This window comes from Dendrobates tinctorius, unplaced genomic scaffold, assembly GCF_039654945.1.
Source record: "Dendrobates tinctorius isolate UK_male_01 unplaced genomic scaffold, ASM3965494v1 ptg000064l, whole genome shotgun sequence".
Taxonomy (NCBI): domain Eukaryota; kingdom Metazoa; phylum Chordata; class Amphibia; order Anura; family Dendrobatidae; genus Dendrobates; species Dendrobates tinctorius.
In genome coordinates, this window is record NW_027361732.1 from 45976509 (window position 1) to 46003332 (window position 26824).

Below are 26824 nucleotides of genomic sequence, written 5' to 3' on the forward strand. Positions count from 1 at the left end.
TCATTGTAACACTTCCCGGGGGTAACATTGGTTGGAGTCACATCGGACTACATGCCACCAATGTCTATCCGGAGACAATGCCTTTACATTTCTTGAAGGAAATCAGTCATCAGAAAAGGATTTTTTTATTTACATTTTTGTCTTTTTTCCATATCACAATATTTCTCGAATATAAAAATTAGATATTATGTAATTTTTACATTGACCAATAGGGCTTTTTTTTAGACTAACCTCCCGTTTCAGGAAACAACACATGTACATTAGCTACAATGAACAGACTTTGACTATCTTTTGTATTGAGCATTTGAAATACTGTATGTCATTGTGAACTTAGGGGTACATGGTCAGCTGTGACATTGGTGACTGGGATTGGTGGATCCTGTGTTATTAGCTGTGTACAGAGGTGTTAACTGTCATTGTAATCCTGCTTCTGATAAGGAGTCTGTTGAAAACTCTTGACGGGGAAAATGAGTCTATAATAGCCCCAGTGGCCATAAATTCAAGGATTACTACCGTAATTATATCTTTTTAAAATAATAAAAATTGGCAAATTAAAAAAAAAAAACATGCCACACAAAGACCTAATTTAACCAATAGGCCATTTGCTGATGACATTCCCTTTAAGGGTACATTCACATGTCCAGTAATCAGTCGTTAAAGTGGATCTGTTGACAAAAGTTGTGCAGACAACTTTTTTGTCCAGCTAAAAAATCGGATTACAACTGGATCTGTTTTTTTTTTTTTTAACATTGAAGTCTATGGGAAACAGATCCATTAAACAGCCATCCAATGTCTTCCATTTGAAAAGGATCCTATTTTTTGCTTACTGAATATGTGAAAATAAACATTTCACATATACTATGGGGCATGTGGACTTTCAAGTAATCAGTCATGTAAAACTGATCCAGTAAGCAAAAAACTGATCCTTTACAAATGGAGGAAAAATGGATGGTTAATAAACGGATCCGTTTTCCATACACTTCAATTCTATAAGAGAAGATCCAATTGAAATATTTTTTTTTTATCAGGACAAAACAGATTGAAGCTGGATCAGTTTTACCGGATGATTACTGGACATGTGAACGAAGCCAAGCATCAGAAAATGCTGTGTGTTAGAACAAACAATGGACATGTGAACATGTCCAGTAATCATCCGTTAGAAAGGATCCATTGGCAAAAAATTGTGCAGGCATAACTTTTTTGTCAGTCTTAAAAAAACCTGATTTCAGCTGGATCCGTTTTTTTAACAATGAAGTTTATGGAAAACGGATCCGTTAAATAGCCGTCCATTTTTCTTTCATTTGTAAAGGATCTGTTTTTCGCTTACTGGATCAGTTTCAAATGGAATAAAACGGATGGCTGTTTAATAAAGCCATTTTGTATAGACTTCAATGTTAAAAAAAACGGATCCAGCTGCAATCAGTTTTTTTAAGACTGACAAAAAAAGTTGTGCCCAACTTTTTGCCGATGGATTGCTGATGTATCCGGATGATTACTGGACATGTGAACATAGCCTTACATTATGGTATGTTGAACTGACATTCTTTAAAGAGGACAGGTCACCTTTCTCAGTCTCTTTTAGAAGATGCTTATATAGATCATTTTGGAGCATCTATTTCAGAACACCGAGTTGTGAAGTCCTCGGTTATTCCCCCTGGAAATACATTAACACTTCGATGTTGCAGTTTCCTGTGTCCCTGCATACATAATCACACTGTCAGTAGAGACTGAACAGTCAGAATATATTGGGAAACACTTCGCTGACAAAGGAAATTTGTTTCCCCTACATTCCCCCCATCCAACAAAAAAAAATCAAGAAATGTAAAAGGCATAGTAAATAGCTCTACTTAACATGAGGAGTCCATGAGTGAATGTGCTACAATTTACTTTACAATTATAAAAACATTGCTAATGGATCACTTAGAAATGCTAGCTGAAATAAAAGGTTTTGCTTAGTAGCACTTCTATCACTTCAGAGCATTATGGATGCTTTTCTTAATTGTGTCTTTCTGAATGAACAAAAGGAGTATGTTTAAATGGCGCGGCACACCCGATGTCTAATATTATATCTAATGCGTTAATACCACTTTTGCTAATTACTTAGACCTAAGCCTTTAGCTTTACTCTATGTACTTACATCTGTCTCTACAACATCATTTCAGTCCATTCACTGCCCTTCTGCCTTGGCTTAGTTTCAATTCACTTGATGTTGGGCGCAATGGAGGTAGGCATGTGAACTAGTGATACATCATATTACCTGTCCACTAAGGCTATGTGCACACGTTGCGGAACTCCAGCGGAAGTTACCACGGGAATTCCGGAATTCCATTCCTGGGGAAAACCGCATTTTCCCGCGATTTTCCCGTGGAAAAACTAGCGATTTGCAAGCGTAATTAGCTTGCAGAATGCTAGCGCTTTCCAAGCAATCTGTAGCATCACCTGGAAAACTGATTGACAGGTTGGTCACACTCGTCAAACACAGTGTTTGATGAGTGTGACCAACTATTTACTATTGAGGCTGCCTATGCAGCATCAGTAGTAAAAAGATCTAATGTTAAAAATAATAAAAAAAATAAAAAATTGTGTTTTTCTTACCTTCCGATGTCCTGCGCAGCGTCCCCAATCATCGCGATGCTGCCGGCAGATCCCGTTCCCAGTGATGCATTGCGCCAATAACCTTTGATGACGTCACGGTCTCGCGAGACCGCTACGGTGTCGCGAGACCGCAACGTTATCAAAGGTCATTGCCGCAATGCATCACTGGGAACAGGACCTGCCAGCAGAATTGCTGAAGCCTGGTGACGCTGCGAAGGATATCGGAAGGTGAGAATGACGATTTTTTTATTTTAATTCTATGTTTACAGGGATATGGTACCCAGAGCCCGGAGGACAGTCTCCTCTCCTCCGGACCGTGGATACCATCCGCAAATGTTCTGCTTACTTTTCGCATGGTGGGCACAGCCACATGTGGAAAGTAAGCAGAACAATGCATTCCTATGTTGGCGGAATCGCCGCGATTCTGCAAAATTAATGAGCATGCTGCGGATTTTTCCGCGATTCCGCCGTGGGAAAATCTGCAGCATTAGCACAGCATTGTGGAATCCCATAGGATTGCATGGGATGCTGCTTTTTTGCGTTTTCGTGGCAAAATCGCGTATTAAAAACCGCTGCGAAAACGCGAAAAAAACGCAATGTGTAAACGCAGCCTTACAGTCGCCAATTATAGCATTATGATGATGAACTACTAGGACAACCTCTTCTTAAACTAAATGTTTGGCCCCGATAAAATAAATAAACCTATAGTCGCCTCCCGTGCTGGTGCCGTTCCTGTATTGTCGGCACTGGCTCTCCCCGGGGCTGTGGTGCAGTTTTGTGACCCGTGATGCCGGCGCCCAATCACAGCTGGTGTCACTGTTTCCATTTTTGGAAAAACTTAACATGAAGAGGAAGCCAGGACTGCAGCTCATCCCCGACTTCCTCTTCATGTTCATTTCGATAGGAGGCGGAGACAGTGACTCCAGCGCTGATTGGGTACTGGGCACCACATGTCATTTCAATGCATTACAGCCCCCAGATTTCGAGTGACAACAATGTTTTATCAGCAGGAGATTATCACACTGCTGCTAGGTAGTCCTCCATATTCATGAGCTCTGTATAACCTTGTCCCATCCACTGATTGGCAGCTTTCAGGGTTGGGGGTGAGGTTATACAAAGCTCAGCATTTAGAAAAATGGTACATCTGCAGCATTTCAACCAGTGATTTTATCAAAACTACAGTAAGCAGTTCTGTAAGTGACAGTGCTGGAATAAGGGTCTCTGTCCTTACATGATGCTGTGTTCAGATGGGGTAGTGAAAGCCTGGTGACGATTTCACTTTAAGGACTTTGGTATAAAAACAATTGGCAGATTCTCTAGTATACAAAAGAATGTTACAGTACAGTGGTGGAATTCTGGCTCCTACAGACCAATTAGACACTCCTAATCAACTTGTTACCTGTATTAAAGACAACTGTCTTACAGTCACCTTTATAAAAGACTCCTGTCCACAGACTCAATCAGTCATATTCTATCCTCTACAACATGGGCAAGATCAAATAGCTTTCTAAGGATGCCAGGGACAAGATCATAGACCTGCACAAAGCTGGAATGGGCTACAAAACCATAAGTAAGATGCTGGGTGAGAAGGAGACAACTGTTGGTGCCAAAGTAAGAAAATGGAAGAAATACAAAATGACTGTCAATCGACATCGATCTGGGGCACCATGCAAACGCTCAACCTCGTGGGATATCCTTGATCATGAGGAACATGAGAGATCAGCCTAAAACTACACGAGGGAACATATTAATGATCTCAAGTCAGCTGGGACCACAGTCACCAAGAAAACCATTGGTAACACATTACGCCACAAAGGTTTAAAACCCTGCAGTACCCGAAAGGTCCCCCTGCTCACGAAGGCACATGTGCAAGCCCGTCTGAAGTTTGCCAATGAACACCTGGATGATTCTGTGAGTGATTGGAAGAAGGTGCTGTGGTCAGATGAGACAAAAATTGAGCTCTTTGGCATTAACACAACTCGTCGTGTTTGGAGGAAAAGAAATGCTGCCCATGACCCAAAGAACACCGTCTCCACTGTCAAGCATGGAGGTGGAAACATTATGTTTAGGGGGTGTTTCTCTCCTAAGGGCACAGGACTACATCACCATAACAATGGGAAAATGGATGGACCCATGTACCGCAAAATCATGAGTGACAACCTCCTTCCCTCCGCCAGGACATTAAAAATGGGTCGTGGTTGGGTCTTCCAGCAACAAAATGACCCAAAACATACAGCCAAGGCAACAAAGGAGTGGCTCAAAAAGAAGCACATTAAGGTCATGGAGTGGCCTAGCCAGTCTCCAGACCTTAATCCCATAGAAAACTTGTGGAGGGAGTTGAAGCTCCCAGTTGATAAGCGACAGCCTCAAAATCTTAATGATTTACAGACAATCTGCAAAGAGGAGTGGACCAAAATTCCTCCTGACATGTGCACAAACCTCATCACCAAATACAAAAAACGTCCGACTGATATGCTTGCCAACAAGGGTTTTGCCACCAAGTATTAAGTCTTGTTTGCCAGAGGGATCAAATACTTATTTCTCACGGCAAAATGCAAATAAATTTATATAATTTATGCAATGTGATTTTCTGGATTTTATTTTTGATATTCTATCTCTCTATGTAAAAATTAACGTACCCTTAAAATTATAAACTGTTCTTGTCTTTGTCAGTGAGGGAACTTACAAAATCAGCAAGGGATCAAATAGTTATTACCACCACTGTTTTTATGATAATTTTTTGTTTTTTTTAGACAGCCTCAATATTTTTATTTTTAAGTTCCAATGTGGGCATGGCATCAGTATGTCTAAATATTAGACATTCATTAATATGAACAGTTAACGCCAATATTTAGTGCAAAAAAAAGCACACGTTATCAAGTGGCGTGTTTTTAAAAGCTAAGCTTTCTTTTATTAGGGCAAACTTGCCAGCTCTTGTAAAATACACAAAGGCCTACCTAAAGTGCTGGTCATCTACTACTGGACAAACACTTCTTAAATGCTATAGGGTCATTGATAATAAGAAAACAGCAAACAGCCCATACTGGCACAGGGTCAGAGAAGCCGGTGCTGTGTCTCCTGGCGGCCATGTCACATTGTTAATTCATTGATGGGCTGCAGTCTCCACAGATCCATCAGATGGCGCCATTTGATTAATTGAAGGGTGAAAGCAGTTGCCGATCAGTGGCCACCTATAGGCTGCGGGGCTTATGTGACCGTGTGACGTGATTGACAGCAGATTTTTTTTCTATTTTTTCTTCTTCTAATTTATCTGCAGTGGCAAAGCCACAAACTTTTTTAGCAGATTTTTCTTGTTTAAATTTCTAAAGAAATTTAAGATGTGGATGTTTCCTAGTGCAATGTTTTGGTCATATTTAGATTAAAAAGAAAATGAACACTGGTTTTCAAAGGTGAATATTTACTTGAAGACTGGAGACTGAAAACTGCATAAAACAGCGCAAAATACTCTCAAGAAGAAAGACAAGGTGGATTTTTTTTTTTCAAATTTTGACAGCTAAACCTTATACACACCTTTACCATAGACACAGACAAGAATAAATATTATTACTTAGTGTTATTTGCTTTTGCAATTATGTGAATCCTGATATTCTGATCTCATTAAATGAAAAGGAATTTGGAGCACGTTAATCTGTATAATGCTTAATGACACGGAGACACAATAAAACTTGTGAATGGACAAAAGATTTTGTTATGCAAGAACACTGCGGTTTTTCGTCGGCTTTATTTTATATCTCCTCTCAATTAATAAGTTATTGATTTATTTTTATGTTTTGTTACGGATTTGAAAAAGAGGCAAGGAAGAGGAACACGTGAGTTGAAAAGATCATTCTCATGGACTGGTAAGGAATGTATAACCTCAAAATGACTATATAACCCCAGGCATTCACAGCATTATGTATTTGCCTAATAGTGTTTGATGTTTTCAGTAAAAATAGCGATGATGTAAGAAAATTAGATCAAACAAAATAATTAAAATAAAAAACCCTATTGTTTCAGTATCAAAATAAACGTCTTGTAGTCGACATCACACTGTCATATGTAATTCTACTTCGCCATCTAGTGGCAGATAGAGTCATTGCAGAATGCAAAATTGAGCTGAAAATCGAGGCACTTTTTGGTTATAGACAATTCCAATTTCCAAATCAGACCTATTTATTGCCTTCCTTTTATAAGTGACCCACCGTCATTTTTTTACCTTTTGATTTCTTAAAAATAAATCTTGAAAATGTCCTTATGGTAAGATGGATCTTTTTTTAGACATACAAACTGTACCGTATACTGTATATACACAACGTACTATGCAAAAGTTTACTATTTACCCCCCAAGGTTGTCAGACGGTAGGATTTAATACTTACAGGCTCCAGATTTTCACTTCCTTCTTATCCTTTACATAAATGGAGTGATATGGTGTCGCCAAGTACGTTCTCATTTCGACATCTTGTACATAAATTTTCATCAGTATTTTGGATCAGATTTTCATTAGTGTTTGGTCGGTTTTTACCATCAATGTTTCATCAGAGATTTTCTTTTATGAAGAAAAAAAAAATTGCAAAGCTTCTCCTGCTCATAGCAACATTAAGAACGGATTCCATCCATGTGCGGTTTGTAATATTCATAGCCTGATAAACTTACATGGGTGATATCAGTTCATGATTCTGATCAGATTTGGACATGTCTCTGATTTTTTTGCAGTCACAGATTCCGGAAAAACACAGGTGTATGTGAGCAGCTGCCTAGTCTATAATAGACTGTGTTTTATGAGGAAAGCATGACCAGAACAAGTACATGAAACACCGGTGTCTGAATAAGGCCTAGGCCTCCTCTGTACCTGCCAAGGCCAGAGGGTGCAGGGCTCCAGATGCAGCAAGCTTCCATAATGCCAGAGTGACGTTTGTGAGCATGAAGGATGTAGCAGAACCATGTATGGAAGAATTATTCCACTATTAGTTCTTTCTCAAAGCTTTATTTTTTTTATATGAAACAAGAACTGATAGCTGTCAAAGAAACAAAAACCTAAAATGCCTTCACCAAACACATTGCACACTAGTAGCCAAAAGGTTTTTTTTTTTGGGGGGGGGGGATAAACTTTGAAATTGATTTTGAAGACAGTACTCTACCTGTATGAGTTCTTCTATGTGCTTTTAGGTGAGAACTTTTTGTATAGACCTTGTTGCATCCTTCAAAATCACACCTGTGTATTCTTCTCCTCCTGGAGTCTGGAGACTCCGACCTTCGCTGACGTCTTGTGCTTTCAATACTAAACGGTGAGACTGAGCTGCAAAAAAGCAAGAGGTAAAAGATCTATGAAAAAAGTGCAAACGCTAACAGTAACTACATGTGGATCTATAGCAAGGAACGTGGATCTTCTCTGATCCAACCAGGGTGGGATTGAAAAATCAACCATTTCAAGGATGACCCTCAAAAAAAAAAAACCCATTCAATAAGACAAATATTTTTTTTTTAAATCATGATAAATATGCAGCAAATGACTCGCTTTTGTCAAGCGGCAGAAATGGGTAAAGGAAGAATGTAATATACAGTGGGGAAAAAAAGTATTTAGTCAGTCAGCAATAGTGCAAGTTCCACCACTTCAAAAGATGAGAGGCGTCTGTAATTTACATCATAGGTAGACCTCAACTATGGGAGACAAACTGAGAAAAAAAAATCCAGAAAATCACATTGTCTGTTTTTTTTTCATTTTATTTGCATATTATGGTGGAAAATAAGTATTTGGTCAGAAACAAGCAATCAAGATTTCTGGCTCTCACAGACCTGTAACTTCTTCTTTAAGAGTCTCCTCTTTCCTCCACTTATTACTTGTAGTAATGGCACCTGTTTAAACTTGTTATCAGTATAAAAAGACACCTGTGCACACCCTCAAACAGTCTGACTCCAAACTCCACTATGGTGAAGACCAAAGAGCTGTCAAAGGACACCAGAAACAAAATTGTAGCCCTGCACCAGGCTGGGAAGACTGATTCTGCAATAGCCAACCAGCTTGGAGTGAAGAAATCAACTGTGGGAGCAATAATTAGAAAATGGAAGACATACAAGACCACTGATAATCTCCCTCGATCTGGTGCTCCACGCAAAATCCCACCCCGTGGGGTCAGAATGATCACAAGAACGGTGAGCAAAAATCCCAGAACCACGTGGGGGGACCTAGTGAATGAACTGCAGAGAGCTGGGACCAATGTAACAAGGCCTACCATAAGTAACACACTACGCCACCATGGACTCAGATCCTGCAGTGCCAGACGTGTCCCACTGCTTAAGCCTGTACATGTCCGGGCCCGTCTGAAGTTTGCTAGAGAGCATTTGGATGATCCAGAGGAGTTTTGGGAGAATGTCCTATGGTCTGATGAAACCAAACTGGAACTGTTTGGTAGAAACACAACTTGTCGTGTTTGGAGGAAAAAGAATACTGAGTTGCATCCATCAAACACCATACCTACTGTAAAGCATGGTGGTGGAAACATCATGCTTTGGGGCTGTTTCTCTGCAAAGGGGCCAGGACGACTGATCCGGGTACATGAAAGAATGAATGGGGCCATGTATCGTGAGATTTTGAGTGCAAACCTCCTTCCATCAGCAAGGGCATTGAAGATGAAACGTGGCTGGGTCTTTTAACATGACAATGATCCAAAGCACACCGCCAGGGCAACGAAGGAATGGCTTCGTAAGAAGCATTTCAAGGTCCTGGAGTGGCCTAGCCAGTCTCCAGATCTCAACCCTATAGAAAACCTTTGGAGGGAGTTGAAAGTCTGTGTTGCCAAGCGAAAAGCCAAAAACATCACTGCTCTAGAGGAGATCTGCATGGAGGAATGGGCCAACATACCAACAACAGTGTGTGGCAACCTTGTGAAGACTTACAGAAAACGTTTGACCTCTGTCATTGCCAACAAAGGATATATCACAAAGTATTGAGATGAAATTTTGCTTCTGACCAAATACTTATTTTCCACCATAATATGCAAATAAAATGAAAAAAAAAACAGACAATGTGATTTTCTGGATTTTTTTTTCTCAGTTTGTCTCCCATAGTTGAGGTCTACCTATGATGTAAATTACAGACGCCTCTCATCTTTTTAAGTGGTGGAACTTGCACTATTGCTGACTGACTAAATACTTTTTTTCCCCACTGTATATGCTAACATCCATTTCATCCAAATTCAATTAAAGAGGTTTTCAGAGACATTTTTTGATGCAGCATAATAGCATTAAAATGAGAGAAAAAAGCACACTTACCTACTTTATATAGTATTTTTAAGTAGTAGATGTAGTAGACTACGTCTGAGTTGTCGTACACACCCATAAATGATGCACGACAGAGCACACATTCCCTCTGTCGGCACCAATACAGTCTATGGTCCCATCGGCGCATATGCCCAAATCCTATTTTGGGGGGGATTCAGAGGCAAGCCCCGATGGGACCACCGAACAGGTGCCTGAACGCAATGTGAAAGCACCCTTAGGTGTACAAACTTACATGGCTGATGGGTAAACCACAGGATCCGGTTTGTAATACCATAGTTGAAAGGCACTCAGTCTTATGGCACTTGTGTTTTTCCTGAAGGCATTGCTCCTATGCATGTAGGTACACAAGGCAAGGTGGTCACATGGCTGTGGTGTCAGGTGGATGACACATCACTATCATTTACAAAAAATATGTAAGCCTTCTCCTGCCAAGATGGACTACAGAATGTTGGCCAGAATATTGACAATGAAAAAACGTGCTGCCTACTACATGTACAACATTCTCATGACAGAACTCTTTAGAAAACAAGTACAAGTCTATCAGGATATCTGTGTGCACAGACAGAGATGCATGAAGTCTGGACTCCCTCTTTGTCATGTTTAAAAGGTATAGGGGTTACAGATTTAGCCATCACAACCAAGTCCTGGATTCAAAAGATGCTCAAAGTTTGAAGAAACCTGTATAATTAATGGCCAATGATCCCTTAATCCTCTGTGGAGGTCACAGTGAAGCTTTATATATATAAATATATATATATATACACACACACACTGATCGTCTGATCGCTTATACTATAATATTACAGTATTGTTGTTTTCCTGTTAAGTACAGTCATGGCCACGAACGTGTTGGCACCCTTGAAATTGTTCTAGAAAATCAGAAAAAGAAGTATTTCTTCCAGAAAATTATTGCAATTACACGTTTTGTTAGACACGTTTATTTAATTTATGTGTATTGGAACAGCCCAAAAAAAACAGAGAAAGAAAGGCAAATTGGACCTAATTTCACACAAAACCCCCAAAATAGGCCAGGCAAAACTGTTAGCAAAACAACTTTGCTTTCAGGGATGGTCCAAATTTAAAGCTGAGAGGTGCAAGAAGCTTGTTGATGGCTATGTAAAGTGCCAAAAGTAGTCGTCGGCGAGCTTCTGTTCCCACTCAGTATGGCACTTTAGAGACAAGTCTTGTCGCTGCCTTGGTGTACTGCTGTGTGTGGGGGCGCATCACACTTACTTAAAGGCCGCATGTCTTTGTGAACTACAGGTTTTCCTCTTCTGAAACCACTGCAGTTTTAACTCCAGGGGACACGGATTCCATAAAAACAATTAAACTTTTACTTGGCAAAAGGCAGTCTTTCTAAATAGGCATACAGGATAAGGCCCAATGGGTTGTCGTGTTTCCCACAGGTACTGGACACAACTTCAACCCTTTTTCTCAAGAAGAGTATCCCTCTTGCCATCTTTTCCAGCACAAGGAATTATTCTCTATTTGTAGCATTATATTAGGATTGCAATACCTTCTGCCCCATGTAGTATGAGTCCATCTTTCCCTATAGCTTGACAGACTCAAGTTTCCCCCCAGGCCAGTAGATGGAATCACACGGTACAGTATTTTTGGCAATCCACTGTCCCAAGTGTTAGGCCCACGTTGTCCCCAGCAGTCCAATGCTGGAGACTGCTGTTGACAGTTCAAACTACTGTCTTGCACTGAATTGTCACTTCCTGTACTTGACACTAATCTCTCAGTTCCTCCCCCCCCAGTCTGGGCTGGCCTTACTCTCACACTGTCTCTATGCCAGCTGTGTTACTGGGCAAACTTCACCTTTCACCTCCATTCTAGACAGTGACGTCTTGTGACTGTTAATTTTTACTGCAGCCCACAGGGGAATTACAATGATCACAACAAGAAAACATACCAGGAACAAAACCTGGTTCACATTATACACCAAAGTAGCATTGATGTCATCGGGGAACACGGCAACCGGTCCATCTCTCTACAGTTATAGGAAGTTATCTCTTTTGGGGTTTTTTGTGTGAAATTATATCCAATTCACCTTTTTTTCTCTATTTTTTGTGCTGTTCCAATGAACCCAAAGGAAATAAACATGTGTATAACAAAACATGCGTAACTGTAATAATTTTCTGGGAGAAATACTTCTATGTCTGGGACAATTTCAAAGGTGCCAACACTTTCAGCCTTGACTGTATATACACCAATTTGATATATATTTAAGTTGTTTGTTAAACGCAGAAAGAAAAAAAAAGTAGAAACACCAGCCCTGCAGTTTTTTTCAATAGTCATACTTCCCTAAAAAATACAACAAAGAGCTATCAAAATATCATATGCACACCAAAAAAATAATAGCAATAAAATTTCAAGGCCTCAAATACATATACAGGTGCTTCTCACAAAATTATAATATCGAAAAGTTAATATATTTCAGTTCTTCAATACAAAAAGTGAAACTCATATTACAAACAGAGTGATCTATTTCAAATGTTTATTTCTGTTATTGTCGGTTATGGGTATATGGGCGAATAAAAAAGGTTAGGCTCTCAGAAAATGATCACACCTTTTTTTACAGTGTTCTAATTTTTTTAACCACTAGAAATATAAAAGAAAACTTATGTTTAGTATTGTCATGATGTCATGATCATACATTTAATTTTTAGCACACAATGAACACCATAAAAACAAAACTCATAACCAGGGGTGGGACTCAGCCGGTTCTCCCCGGTTCAGTGGAACCGGTTGTTAAAAAAGCAGCCGGTTCCCTGAACCGGGGAGATTCACAGCCGCGATCCGGAACTGTGTGCGGCCATGCCCTCTGTTCTGTGACGCGGCCGGCAGCAGACGCGGCCGGCAGCAGACACAGCCGCCCGCGTCACAGTGTATCGGGCAGGGAGCTGTGCATGGCCGTTACCTCGACAGCTGCGCAGCTCCCTCTCTACTTCCGGGTCAGATGTCAGGCCTGCGCAATGACATCATCGCGCAGACGCCGACATGTACCTGGACGCTGGCTGCAGAGAGGAGCTGCTGGGGAGCGGTTGGGAGGTAAGTATGGGAAACTGCTTTTTTTTTTAAATGAATTCAGTGGGTGAGGGGGCAGCACATGATGGAGGGGGGTGAATGGGGCTGTACATGATGGAGGGGGGTAAATGAGGTAGCTGTACATGATGGAGGGGGTGAATGGGGCTGCATAGATGGAGGGGGATGCGGAGGCTGTACATAATGGAGGAGGGTGAATGGGGCTGCATATGATGGAGGGGGATGCGGGGGCTGTACATGATGGAGGGGTAGTGAATAAGGCTGCACATGATGGAGGGGGGTGAATGGGGCTGCATATGAAGGAGGGGGGTGTGGGGGCTGTACATGATGGAGGAGGGTGAATGGGGCTGCACATGATGGAGGGAGGTGCAAGGGCTGTACATGATGGAGGGGGGTGAATATGGCTGCACATGATGGAGGGGGGTGCGGGGGCTGTACATGATGGAGGGGGTGAATGGGGATGTACATGATGGAGGGGAGGAATGGGGCTGCACATGATGGAGGGGGGGTGAATGGGGCTGCACATGATGGAGGGGGTGAATGGGGCTGCACATGATGGAGGGGGTGAATGGGGCTGTACATGATGGAGGGGGGTGCGGGGGGCTGTACATGATGGAGGGTGGTGATTGGGGCTGCACATGATGGAGTGGGGGGAGTGAGGCTGTACATGTAGTGGGGCTGTACATGATGGAGTGGGGATGTACATGATGGAGTGGGGCTGCACAAGATGAAGGGGGAGTGGGGCTGTACATGATTGAGTGGGGGGAGTGGGGCTGTACATGATGGAGTTGGGTTAGTGGGGCAGCACAAGATGAAGGGGGAGTGGGGCTGTATATGGTGGAGTGCGGCTGCACTTGATGATGGGGGTTAAGGGGGATTGCATGTGATGAAGGGGGACTGCATATGATGAAGTGGAGGGTAAGGGGGACTGCACAGTATGAAGTGAGGGGTAAGAGGGACTGCACAGGATGAATTGGGGGGTAAGGGGGACTGCACATGAATTGGATAAAGGGGACTGCACATAATGTGGGGGTAAGAGTGACTGCACATGATGATGGGGGAGTGGGGCTGCACATGATGAAGTAGGGGGTAAGGGAGACAGCACATGATGAAATGGGGGTAAAGGGGACTGCACATGATGAAATGGAAGGGGGATAGGGGGCTGCAAATGATGAAAGGGTACTGCAGATGAAGTGAGGGGTGATAGGGGAATGCAAAGGATGAAGGGGACTTCAAATTCAAGTGGGGGGACTGCAAATGATGATGTGGGGGAAGAGGACGGGGGACTGCAAATGATGAATTCAGTGTGAGTGACGGGGCACAGCAATTTAATTCAAGGTGAGGGGGTGAGGAGAGCAAATGATCTATCTGGAGAACAAATAAAGAATTTTGAGTGTGGGGGAGTAAGTGATGTATTGAATGTGGGGTAGAGCAGTTGATAATGAATAGAGGGTGGGGGAGAAAGACAATACAATGAATTGAGGTGGAAGGGCATGTAAATATAATGAATTGGGGTTAGGGTTAGAGCGGGAGGTACATAGTGGGGGGCGTTGAGGTTGAAGTGCCTGGTAATGAATTGGGGGAAAGAGTACAGGTGCTAATTTATATATTAAATGGGGAAAGTGGCATTTATAGTTAGTGGGTGCACAGTGGTGGATTATAATTTATATTTGGAATGGTGGGTTGCATAATAACCAATTATGTATTAATGGTGGGTGCACGTCTGTATTCAGATGTGTAGTGTAGAGGAAAGGGAAGTGGGGAATGTGCTCTGGAAGTGGTGCTCTAGGTAACTGTGTTATTTCATGCAGAGATGAGTCCTGGCTGGAAGAAGTGATGGCGGTCTGTGCTGGATGAAAAAGAAAAGCAAAGATGAAGGACTTCAGCTAGAGACGTCACTGGTGAGTCAGTGTGTTACCTGTACACTGACAGTAAATACAGAGTTCCTGTATACAATTGCACTTAGTATTGTGTTTTAAATTAATGATCAGTATTGTAGTATTCCGTCACTATCTGGTGGTAATATGTGGTCTGGTTATGGTGTGGCGCTATTTATTCCTTATATGTGGTATTATTCAGTCACTATGTGGTGGTAATATGTGGTCTGGTCATGGTGTGGCGGTATTTGTTCCTTGTATCTGGTATTATTCGGTGACTATGTGGTGGTAATATGTGGTCTGGTCATGGTGCGGCGTTATTTGTTCTTTGTATGTGGTATTATTCGGTGACTATGTGGTGGTAATATGTAGTCTGGTCATGGTGTGACGGTATTTGTCCCTTGTATGTGGTATTACATGTAAATGTTTGTGACTCATTCCCTTAAAGAAAAATACATAAATATATATTTATTTTTATTAGTTTAGAAAAGAGTAGGGCCCGGCCGAAAGAGTCTCCCGTGTCGTGGTATCAGCTTAAAAATTATTTTGGCCAGAACAAAAGCTGCTGGTTATATGTGTGATCTAGTGTTTAATGGTAACTGTTAATATCGGAATGTAGTGCACAGCCTGGCCAGCCGGTCAGTCAAGTGAGACAGCTACATAGAAATATATGCAGCTGTCACACTCGGGTCAGGAGAGCCGCTGGCCAGAATGTGCACTGTTCTGATCTCATTCCAATTTATTTTTTTTCAACTGTTTGACTGCGCCCCTACTTGTATATGTTTGCGGAAAAGGTGTGGCTTAAAATGGTTGTGGCTTAAAATGGGTGTGGTTTTTTTTACACATAAACACAGAACCTGTTGTTAAAAATTTGAATCCCACCACTGCTCATAACCCAAAAAACAAAGGAAGAATTTTGGAATTTTCTAAGCATTTGACACCACTTGGAATTGTTTTCCTTTTCTTCAGTACACTACAGTGGCTTTCATTAAATTACTGTTTTTTTTAGGTTTTGCATCAGTTCATGTAAATAATATACCTACAGCGGTGAACATTTGGTTTTCTTTTTTTTGTGAAGCAAGCAACAAATAGGACAAAATAACTGAAATCTTCAGTATTCTTAACTATTCACGCTCCTAAAGTCAGTACTTTGTAGAGCCTCCTTTTGTGGCAACTACAGCTGCAAGTTGCTTTGGATAAGTCTTTATGAGTTTTCCACATCTTGCCACTGGAATTTTTGCCCATTCCTCAAGGAAACTGCTCCAGCTCGTTCAAGTTAGATGGTTTCCTCTGATGAACAGCAATCTTCAAAAGTCTGACCACAGATTTTCAATTGGATTGAGGTCTGGGCTTTACATGTTTCCCTTTGAAACACTCGAGTGTTGTTTTAGCAATATGCTTTGGGTCAATGTCTTGTTGAAAGGTGAACTTCTGTCCCAGTCTCAAATCACTGACAGAATGAAGCAGGTTTTGCTCAAGAATATCCCTGTATCTTGCACCATCCATCTTTCCCTTGACTCGGACCATTTCCCTGTCCATGCTGCCAAAAAAACCCATCTCCACAGCATGATTATGCCACCACCATATTTCACTGTGGTGATGGTGTTCTTGGCGTGATGAGCTGTCTTGATTTGGGGCCAAATATAGCTTTTACCTTGGTGGACAAAAAGTTCAATTTTAGTCTTATTTGAACACAGCACTTTACTTCATACATTTGAGGAGTCTCCCACATGTCTTTTGGCAAAATCAAAATGAGCCTTACAATTTTTGCAAGTAAGTAAAGGTCTTTTTTCTGCCCACTCTTCCTTAAAGGCCACCTCTACGGAGTGTACGGCTTATTGTGGTTGTATGGACAGATGCTCTAGTCTCCCCTTGGGAACTCTGCAGCTCCTTCAGGGTTACCTTTGGTCTCTGTCCTGCCTCCCAGATAAATTCCCTCCTTGCCTGAACTGAGCGTTTTGGTGGGTGGCCCTCTCTTGGCAGGTTTGCTGTGGTACCGTGTTCTATTTGGTGATAAAGATAATATAGTTGATAATGCTCTGGGGGATCATCACAGATTGGAATATTTTTATATTTATTTATAACCCAACCCTGACTTGAACTTCTCAACAACTTTGTCCCTGACTTGGAGATCTCCTTGGTCTTCATGGCATTTGGTTAGTGGTGCCTCTTGCATAATGGTGTTGCAGCCTCTGTGGCCTTTCAGAAAAGGTGTGTATATACTGACAGACCATGTGACTCTTAGATTGTACACAGGTGGACTTCCTTTCACTAAGCATGTGCTTTTGAAGGTAATTGCTTGCACCTGAAATTTTTAAGGGCTTCATTGCAAAGAGGTGAAATATGGACATGCCAGTTATTAGTTATTTGATCCCATAAATTTAAATTAAGCCTATATTTTTCTCACCTGTCTTAACCAACTTAGACTATTTAGTGCTAATGCATCACACACAAATCTAATTACAAAAATATTTAAACACAGGGTTTAATGTAACAAAATAAGCAAAAAGCCAAGGGGGTGAATACTTTACCAAGCCACTGCATATGGTAAAATAAATGGTGTTATTAAAAACTACAACTTGTATCGCAAAATGCAAGCATTCATAAGTTGAAGGAAAAATAAAAATGTTAGAGCTCTTGGAAAAAGGGGAGGAAAACACAAAAGTGCATAAACAAAATGTGTCCTTCAAGGGTTAAGAGAGATCACCCATTTGTATTGTTATTAGATACCAGATTATATCTTTGGTCTCCTGCTTCTCTTGGCAAAAAAAACCTTCACATTATCAGATTCTGAGGACACGATGCCAATAGAACCTTCTGTTCCCAGCCGAGCATGCCAAAGAGTCACAGTGTCATCATTTCTAAAGCTGGGCTCTGTTTCTCCAATACCTGCAGCAAACACTGTTATGTCCATTGTATGGCATTTCATTTAGGATAAATTACCGTTCTCTCTCCTCAGATCTAATGAGAACCGATATTATATATAACAATTCATATCTACAGTATATTACTTGCAGTTACCAATGCAAAGGTAAATTATGTATTCATACCTAAGCAAGCTCTTGAAAAAATTTTTAAAAAGTTATAGTTCTCATACGTGTTCTTCCAGGAATTAGCAGATATTAAATGGAATCTTTTAGCAGAGTTTTACCCCTAAACTATTTATAATGTGAATGTAGCTCTTCCAAAGCGAAGTCCTGAAATACCTGTACATGGCCAGTCTGTTCCTCTGCTACTGAGAAATCAGCGTTTGAATTGATATGTAAATGAGGCTGGAGAACTATTTGTAGATGTAAAGCTTCTGTCACTCCAGCTCTATTCCTTGCCCAGTGTCGACTCCTCCTGCTTCACTGATGGAAAGACTACCTGAAGTCCTGAAGTCACACAGCACAGAGGCTGCCAGTCAAGCAGAGAGAGGTGGTACTCTGGGGGAAATAGAGCTGGAGTGACAGAGGTTCAGAGCTACAACCTCAGTTGTATATCAGTTCAAACACTGATTCATCAGTAAGGAAAGAATGAACTAGTCATGTAAAGATACTGCTGGCCTACCATTTCATAAGTAAAACAAAAGCAACATTGCATTCCGCATGTTTAAAGTTGACTTTCTTCTAAAATTTAACAATAAAAAAATTATTTATGTCAAAATTTGTTTTTAATATTTGTTTTTAGGAAACTGGAAAATCTTTGTGATAAATGTGATAAGTACTGCAGGAGCTGCCTTATTCAGCGTCAGAGTGGCCAAAAGGATAACAAGCGAGCTCCCTGGTGGGTGCCTGTGCAAGACTGGGGCCCCCACATGAGCACTGCTTGGCACAATGGTACACAATGCATTATTTACAGACTAGGGCAGCATCTTATTCATTTAACAAACTACCCAGGTTATTATTATACTAGCTATGAACCCGTTCTACGCCCAGGTGGCGAGCATTTTTATTGGTATATGGTCTCCCATCCTGGTATGTGCTGCCCCCCTCCTATCCTGGTGTGCATGGCACCCCTCATCCCTATCCTTATATACATGGTACCCTCACTCCCCCAATCCTGGTAAGCATGGCACCCTATTCCTCATCCTGGTATGCATGGTCCCCTCACTCCCCCTAACCTGGTATGCATGGACCCCTCACCCCCCAATCCTGGTATGCATGGTCCTCTCACTCCCATATCCTGGTATGCATGGTCCTCTCACCCCCCTATCCTGGTATGCATGGTCCTCTCACTCCCATATCCTGGTATGCATGGACCCCTCACCCCCCAATCCTGGTATGCATGGTCCTCTCACTCCCATATCCTGGTATGCATGGTCCTCTCACCCCCCTATCCTGGTATGCATGGTCCCCCTCACCCCTATTAAACTACACACATACAAAAAAAAAATTTATACTCACCCTTCTTTCCTGTGCTCCAGCGCTGCCTGTCACGTTCTGATGGAGGCCGGGGGAGGAGTCTGGCGCCGGAGTACGCACATGCCCATAGCGCTGTCCTGCGCCATATTGCTGAAGACACACTGCAAATGTGTCTTCAATAAAATGGGGCCGGATCACGCTATGCACATGCGCGATTCCAGACGCACTCCTGGCCCGGTCTCCGGCCGAAGAAAAGCGCCACGGCAACGCTCCTCCTGGTCAGGTAAGCAAGTAAGTATGGAGCCAGAAATAGCAGTATGCAGTGTGTTCGTGTACCGCCATCTCCGACGCAATACACACTCCTCACCGCTGGATGCCTCATTCTGTCTGGAGCCAGACTGCGCAGGCGCGTCGCAATTGCGCAGTCTATAAAGGCTTCAAACAGAGTGACGCTTAGCCCGCTTAGCTAATATTGCATGTAGCTGAACAGTGGGCCCCAGAGTCCATGTCACTGGTGGACTTTGACACTACAGCCTGACGCTGGCCACATTTGACATCCAGCTTCCTCAAAAAATTGAGGACAAATAAATTATTGAAGGTATTTTCACTTAAAATATTTTTCTGAGAGGAGTTAATAACTTAAAATTCAGCAGAGATGCACTAATTATCATATCGGTAAGAATAGTGTGATAAACACATGTAGTCACTAGGGGGAGCACTTGTTGTACAGAAAAGTCTTTAACCAGGTGCTCCTTGCATCTGCTCCTATGAATATTAAATACTCTCCATTTTTTACCAAACTAAAGTAATAAAGGCTGTCATCCATTTGTCTGAGATGCAATGCTGCCATTTCACTGCATATTGTTCATCATCTAACGGTAAGATTGAATTCTAACCAGAAGTCATGCAATTAGTAAGTGAGAATTCTCTTGAATCACTTCCGAAACATTTAAAGTTGCAAAATACACTCAACTTTAAAAATGCAACACCGAGAAGTTACAAGTCACTAAATTATGGAAATCAAAGGATTGATAGACATGTTCAATGGAACCTTTCATGTTGTACATGCAGTCCGATCTGTGGACAGCATTGTATAATGGAAGAGAAGTGGAGCAGAATGAGATATAGGATTGATGGAAAAGATTCAGGATAAGGCCATGTTCACACGTCTCCTTCTCATAGTTGCAGGTATGCGCCTATATTTATGTCTAAAGGGACACTACCACCATTCAACAGCCTAATTTTTCATTCATATTTACTCATCAATTGCAGAACTAAACTCTAATTACAGTTGCTGCTACGCCATCTTCACCTACAGGCACATATAGCCCTGTATCCATACTTACTCATTCCTACAGCAGTCGGGTAGGTACCTGAACCCATCGCCGTCATTCCTTCTTATTTTTCTTATTCTCTTATCTTCCCAATTTTATGCTAAAAGACCTTCTTATCTCACTATATATCATAATGGCATTTGTTCCGTTGTTTTTCCTTCTTACCCTTGATGGATTTTGCGTTCTGTTTCTAAAGATTTATTTGTTTAATTTTTATATATATTATTGTCAGGCTGATGAAGGTCCAATTGGGACCGAAACGTCCTTTGTTTTTGTGACTGCCTAAGGCCATGTGCACACGCTGCTGTTTTTGCTGCGGTTCTGCTGCGGTTTTGGCCCTGCAGAACTGCAGCAGTTCCGCAGACATGGTACTTTGGGTTTTCAAAACCACAGTGCTCACGCTGCGGTTTTTTACCTGCAGAAAAGCTGCGGGTTTTTTTCCGCAGCATGTCAATTGTTTGTGCGGATTCTGCTGCGGTTTCACACCTTTAACATAGTAGAGGTGTGAAACTGCAGGGCAAAACCGCAGGCCAAACCGCAGGTCACTTTACCTGCGGTTTTACCTGCAGTTCCGCGGGAAAAAACCCGCAGGTGAATCTGCGGTGTGTGCACATAGCCTAAGTAAAAATCTGGATTTCCTTATCATAAGTTGAGTGCCAAGTTTCTTACCTCTATCTTACTGGCTTGGGAACCTACTTGAGCTCCTTCACAGTAGTGCTACGGTTTATTCTCTTATCATGTTCACACGTTCAGTATTTGATCAGTTTTTTACCTCAGTATTTGTAAGCCAAAACCAGGAGTGAGTGATAAATACAGAAGTGGTGACATGTTTCTAATATACTTTTCCTCTGACTGTTCCACTCCTGGTTTTATCTTACAAATCCTGAGGTAAAAAAACTGACCAAATATTGAACGTGTGAACGTGCCCCAGCTTATATTTTATTCACTGAAATCCCTGGTGCTTGTAGACCTGAGTCCAGTGTGTGGCCCTACTTCTACTTCATGCTTTCCAGCTATCTCTGTGTGCTCAGTCACAGAGGGAAGACCGTCAGTCACTGAATAGAACCGTCCACGGGACTCCTAAAGTGAAGGAAATGCAAATTTGACTGAAACGTCATAATTTGCATATTATTAACATGTCTATCGATCCTGTGATTTTCAGAACTCCACGACTTTTCCTTGCAATTTCAATGTTGAGGGGTGTAAATGTCTTCAATGCCATAATTGGGAGTGTGAGCATGACGGCTCTGTTCTTAGATTTGCAATGATTAAAACTGGCATTTGTGAGCTAGTTTCAACACAACAAACCTTTTTACATTTGCTGTGAGGGTATTATACGGTGTAGGGGGCCTGAAGGGGCATCATACTATGTGTGGGATGTGAGGACATTATAGTATAATGTTTATCATTATAGTACATAGTACACACAGTATAAACTGTGTGCAGTGTTATTAGGGTATTCTACCATCAGGGGGCTATGAGGGCATTATACTTTGTGAGGGTGCTATTCAGGCATTATGCTGTGTGTGATTGCTGTGGCTGTTTTGTGTGTGGGGGTGCTGTAAAGGCATTTTACTTTGTTAGCGCGACTGTGGGGGGTATTATACTGTATGGGGGTACAGTGAGTGGTGGTTCTACTAGGGCATTTTACTTAGTGGGGGACTGTGGAAGCATGATACTGTGTGGGGGGCTGCAGGGGTATCATACTTTATGTAGAACTGCGGGACATAATACTATGTAAGGAAACTGCGGGGAAGTCTTATGTTGGGGAACTCGCTGTTACGCAGTATGGGGGGACTACGGTGATTGCTTCATAAAAGTGGCGTCTGTCGTGGGAGGCCTGACATGTACCCGCATTACAGGGTCTGAATGTAACGTAACGTTTCTGTTTGGCAATAGTAAACCTAAAATTGGTGCTCGGTTTTGCAAACAGTTGCACAGAAGAAAGCTGGACCTAAAGAGATCAGATGATTTCTGCATCAGTTTCTTTTTTAAAGTGGACTGTCATTGTGAGACTCTTTTCAATATAAAGGGAACCTTCTCATACAACCACACAAACTATTTTAAAAGTTCATCAACGAGAAAAGAAAATATTTTCAGTTTCACTTTAAATTTCTTATTCAGAGACTATCAATTCCCATTACAGTTACCCCTTGGGTCAGTAGAGTCTCCAATTCCTAGAGGCACAGAAAATATGGTCATCAATGTCTCGCTCCAAAAATATGATACTCACTTTTGTACTGCCCGTGCTATGGAAAGAGCTGTTGATCCAGTTTCATTGACGCTATCTAAGGTCACATTTGGCAGGTCGTCGTCATCGCTATCACTTTTTATGTGTCTAGGAGACAATCCCCGGGGATCCACGTGTGCTGAAAAAAGGAAACACACAGCAAATATGAGGTGATGATATAGCACAAGCAGACAAGTAAGGTCATGGTTGAATTTGTTTTAACAAATGAATGCAATAGCAAATCAGTTATCTATTTGCTTATTAAGTAATTTTTAATTTTTGTACTTACCTCACTTTTTTTTCTTTATACGTTTTCTTTTTTTTTTTTTCTTTTAACTTTTTTTTATTTTTCCAACACATATACAGTGCCTACAAGTAGTATTCAACCCCCTGCAGATTTAGCAGGTTTACACATTCGGAATTAACTTGGCATTGTGACATTTGGACTGTAGATCAGCCTGGAAGTGTGAAATGCACTGCAGCAAAAAAGAATGTTATTTCTTTGTTTAATTTTTTTTTAAATTGTGAAAAGTTTATTCAGAGGGTCATTTATTATTCAACCCCTCAAACCACCAGAATTCTGTTTGGTTCCCCTAAAGTATTAAGAAGTATTTCAGGCACAAAGAACAATGAGCTTCACATGTTTGGATTAATTATCTCTTTTTCCAGCCTTTTCTGACTATTTAAGACCCTCCCCAAACTTGTGAACAGCACTCATACATGGTCAACATGGGAAAGACAAAGGAGCATTCCAAGGCCATCAGAGACAAGATCGTGGAGGGTCACAAGGCTGGCAAGGGGTGCAAAACCCTTTCCAAGGAGTTGGGCCTACCTGTCTCCACTGTTGGGAGCATCATCCAGAAGTGGAAGGCTTATGGAACTACTGTTAGCCTTCCACGGCCTGGACAGCCTTTGAAAGTTTCCTCCCGTGCCGAGGCCAGGCTTGTCCGAAGAGTCAAGGCTAACCCAAGGACAACAAGGAAGGAGCTCCGGGAAGATCTCATGGCAGTGGGGACATTGGTTTCAGTCAATACCATAAGTAACGTACTCCACCGCAATGGTCTCCGTTCCAGACGAGCCAGTAAGGTACCTTTACTTTCAAAGCGTCATGTCAAGGCTCGTCTACAGTTTGCTCATGATCACTTGGAGGACTCTGAGACAGACTGGTTCAAGGTTCTCTGGTCTGATGAGACCAAGATCGAGATCTTTGGTGCCAACCACACACGTGACGTTTGGAGACTGGATGGCACTGCATACGACCCCAAGAATACCATCCCTACAGTCAAGCATCGTGGTGGCAGCATCATTCTGTTGGGCTGTTTCTCAGCCAAGGGGCCTGGCCATCTGGTCCGCATCCATGGGAAGATGGATAGCACGGCCTACCTGGAGATTTTGGCCAAGAACCTCCGCTCCTCCATCAAGGATCTTAAGATGGGTCGTCATTTCATCTTCCAACAAGACAACGACCCAAAGCACACAGCCAAGAAAGCCAAGGCCTGGTTCAAGAGGCAAAAAAATCAAGGTGTTGGAGTGGCCTAGTCAGTCTCCTGACCTTAACCCAATTGAAAACTTGTGGAAGGAGCTCAAGATTAAAGTCCACATGAGACACCCAAAGAACCTAGATAACTTGGAGAAGATCTGCATGGAGGAGTGGGCCAAGATAACTCCAGAGACCTGTGCCGGCCTGATCAGGTCTTATAAAAGACGATTATTAGCTGTAATTGCAAACAAGGGTTATTCCACAAAATATTAAACCTAGGGGTTGAATAATAATTGACCCACACTTTTATGTTTAAAATTTATTAAAATTTAACTGAGCAACATAACTTTTTGGTTTGTAAGATTTATGCATCTGTTAATAAATCCTGCTCTTGTGTGAAGTTTGAAGGCTCTAACTTATTTGCATCTTATCAAACCTGCTAAATCTGCAGGGGGTTGAATACTACTTGTAGGCACTGTACATAGTTAGATGAAATAGTTATGAAAGGAACCACGTATTTTACCATGTAAAGTGGGAATGCAGCACTCTACTGGATTTTATTTTGGGGGAACCATGTCGCTTTTCCAGCCGTCTTTGAGCCATCAGTGATGAGGAAATCCCCTATATTTCCATAGACATGGTCCGGAGTTGTGGGGTTTGTTTTTTGAGGGATGAGGTGAAGTTTTTATTGGTAGCATTTTGAAGTTCATACAGTAATATTTTTTTTGTCGCATTTAAGACTAGGTTCACATTTATCCTGTGCTCTACTCTCAACAATGATTTATATTTTTAAAATAATTAGAAAACCATGTATCTTTCCTTTCCAAATCATGAATGCTTGCTACTTTGTGTTGGTATTTCACTTAAAATCCAAATAAGATACATTTAAGTTTGTGGGGCCGTGAAAAAATTTGGAAAAAGTACGGATACTTTTTCAAGGCACTATACAATGTTTTAATTGCTTTTTACTAGATTTTTCTTTCTGGGGGGGAGAAGGGTGGTTACTCGAGTATTTATGGAATGGGTTGACTACAATGTTTGCTCCCTTCCTGATTTCCTATTCTTGTGCATGCTTGTCACACTTAATTGCTTCAGATCACCAAACAAATGTAAATATTAGACAAAGATAATACAAGTAACCACAAAATGCAGTTTTTAAATGAAGGTCTTTATTATTAAGGAAACTTACAGGGTCCTACTTGAAAAAGTGATTGCCCCCCCCCTAACTGTAGTGTATCACATTTTTGGGAAACTGTGATCATATTCCCTAGCCAGATGCAGGCCTGAATACTGCGACACCTATTCTCAATCAAGAATTTACTTAAATTGGACCTGCCTGACAAAGTGAGACCAAAAGATCCTCAAAAGCTAGACATAATGCCCCGATCCAAAGAAATTCTGGAACAAATGAGAAACAAAGTACCATAATTGCAATCTACCAGTCGGGAAAAGGTTATAACGTCATACCTAAAGCTTTGGGACTCCAGTGAACCACAGTGAGAGCCATTATCCACAAATAGCAAAAACATGGAACATTGGTGAACCTTCCCAGGAGTGGCCGGCTAACCAAAATTACCCATCCAAGAGGTCACAAAAGACCCCACAACAACATCCAAAGAACTGCAGGCCTCATTTGCATTACTTAAGGTTAGTGTTCAAGAATCCACCATAAGAGTATAGCCAAAAATTAAAGATGATAAAGGCTCGTCTCAGTTTTGCAAGAAAGCATTTTGATGATCCCCAAAACTTTTGGGAGAAAACTCTTTGGACTGACGAGACAAAAGTTGAACTTTTTGGAAGTTGTATGTCCCATTACATCTGGAATAGAAGTGACACAGCATTTCAGAAAATAATCATTATGCCAACAGTAAATATGGTGGTGCTACTGTGATGGTCTGGGGCTGTTTTGCTGCTTCAGGACCTGGAAGACTAGCTGTGGAAATGGAACCATGAATTCTGCTGTCTACCAAAAAATCCTTCAGAAGAATGTCCGGCCATTTGTTTGTGACCTCAAGCTGAAGCGCCCTTCGGTTATGCAGCAGGACAATTATCCAAAACACACCAGCAAGTCCACCTCTCAGTGGCTTAAAAAAAACAAAATTATCCAATTAAGATGCTGTGGCATAACCTTAAAAAGGTGGTTAATACTCGGAAACCCTCCAATGTGGCTGAATTACAACAATTCTGCAAAGATAAGTGGGCCAAAATTCCTCGAGAGCATTGTAAAACTCATTGCCAGTTATTGCAAAAGCTTGATTGCAGTTGTTGAATATCAAATAAACTTTTTTAATTTTCTTAAACATTTTTTTTCTTTTTTAAACCACTTTCTAAAGGTTTGGATTCATAGGAGCACCAAGAAGGCAGTGACAGGGGCCTTCAGAAGGCCCCCAATGCTATCCATCTGGCATCCTGCACATGCATTGCGGGGAATGACAGAGGGAGCGTGGGGCAACTGATACCTGCGCCATTTGAAACCATTTAAATTCCGCAGTCAGAGACTGACAACAGTATCTAAATGGTAAAACAGAGATGGGAGCCATCATTGATCACTGTTGTTAGATGCAGGTGTTGGTTGTGTAACACAGCTTGCACCCCACTGTATGAAGTGAGCTCAGAGGCTTTAAGTCACACAACTGCA

General features: G+C 41.6%; 1 protein-coding gene across 2 annotated transcripts in view; it reads right to left on the reverse strand.

The window, feature by feature from the left end:
* KLF12 (KLF transcription factor 12) overlaps nucleotides 1–26824 on the reverse strand; it is a 330400-nt gene that overhangs the window by 16818 nt on the left and 286758 nt on the right. For both annotated transcript variants that reach the window (XM_073580385.1, XM_073580384.1), the window contains exons 4-5: nucleotides 22710–22845; nucleotides 7735–7892 (exon numbers count right to left, since the gene is read on the reverse strand). In XM_073580385.1, coding sequence (XP_073436486.1) covers nucleotides 7735–7892; nucleotides 22710–22845 — 294 coding nt within the window. The remainder of the gene's footprint in view (nucleotides 1–7734; nucleotides 7893–22709; nucleotides 22846–26824) is intronic.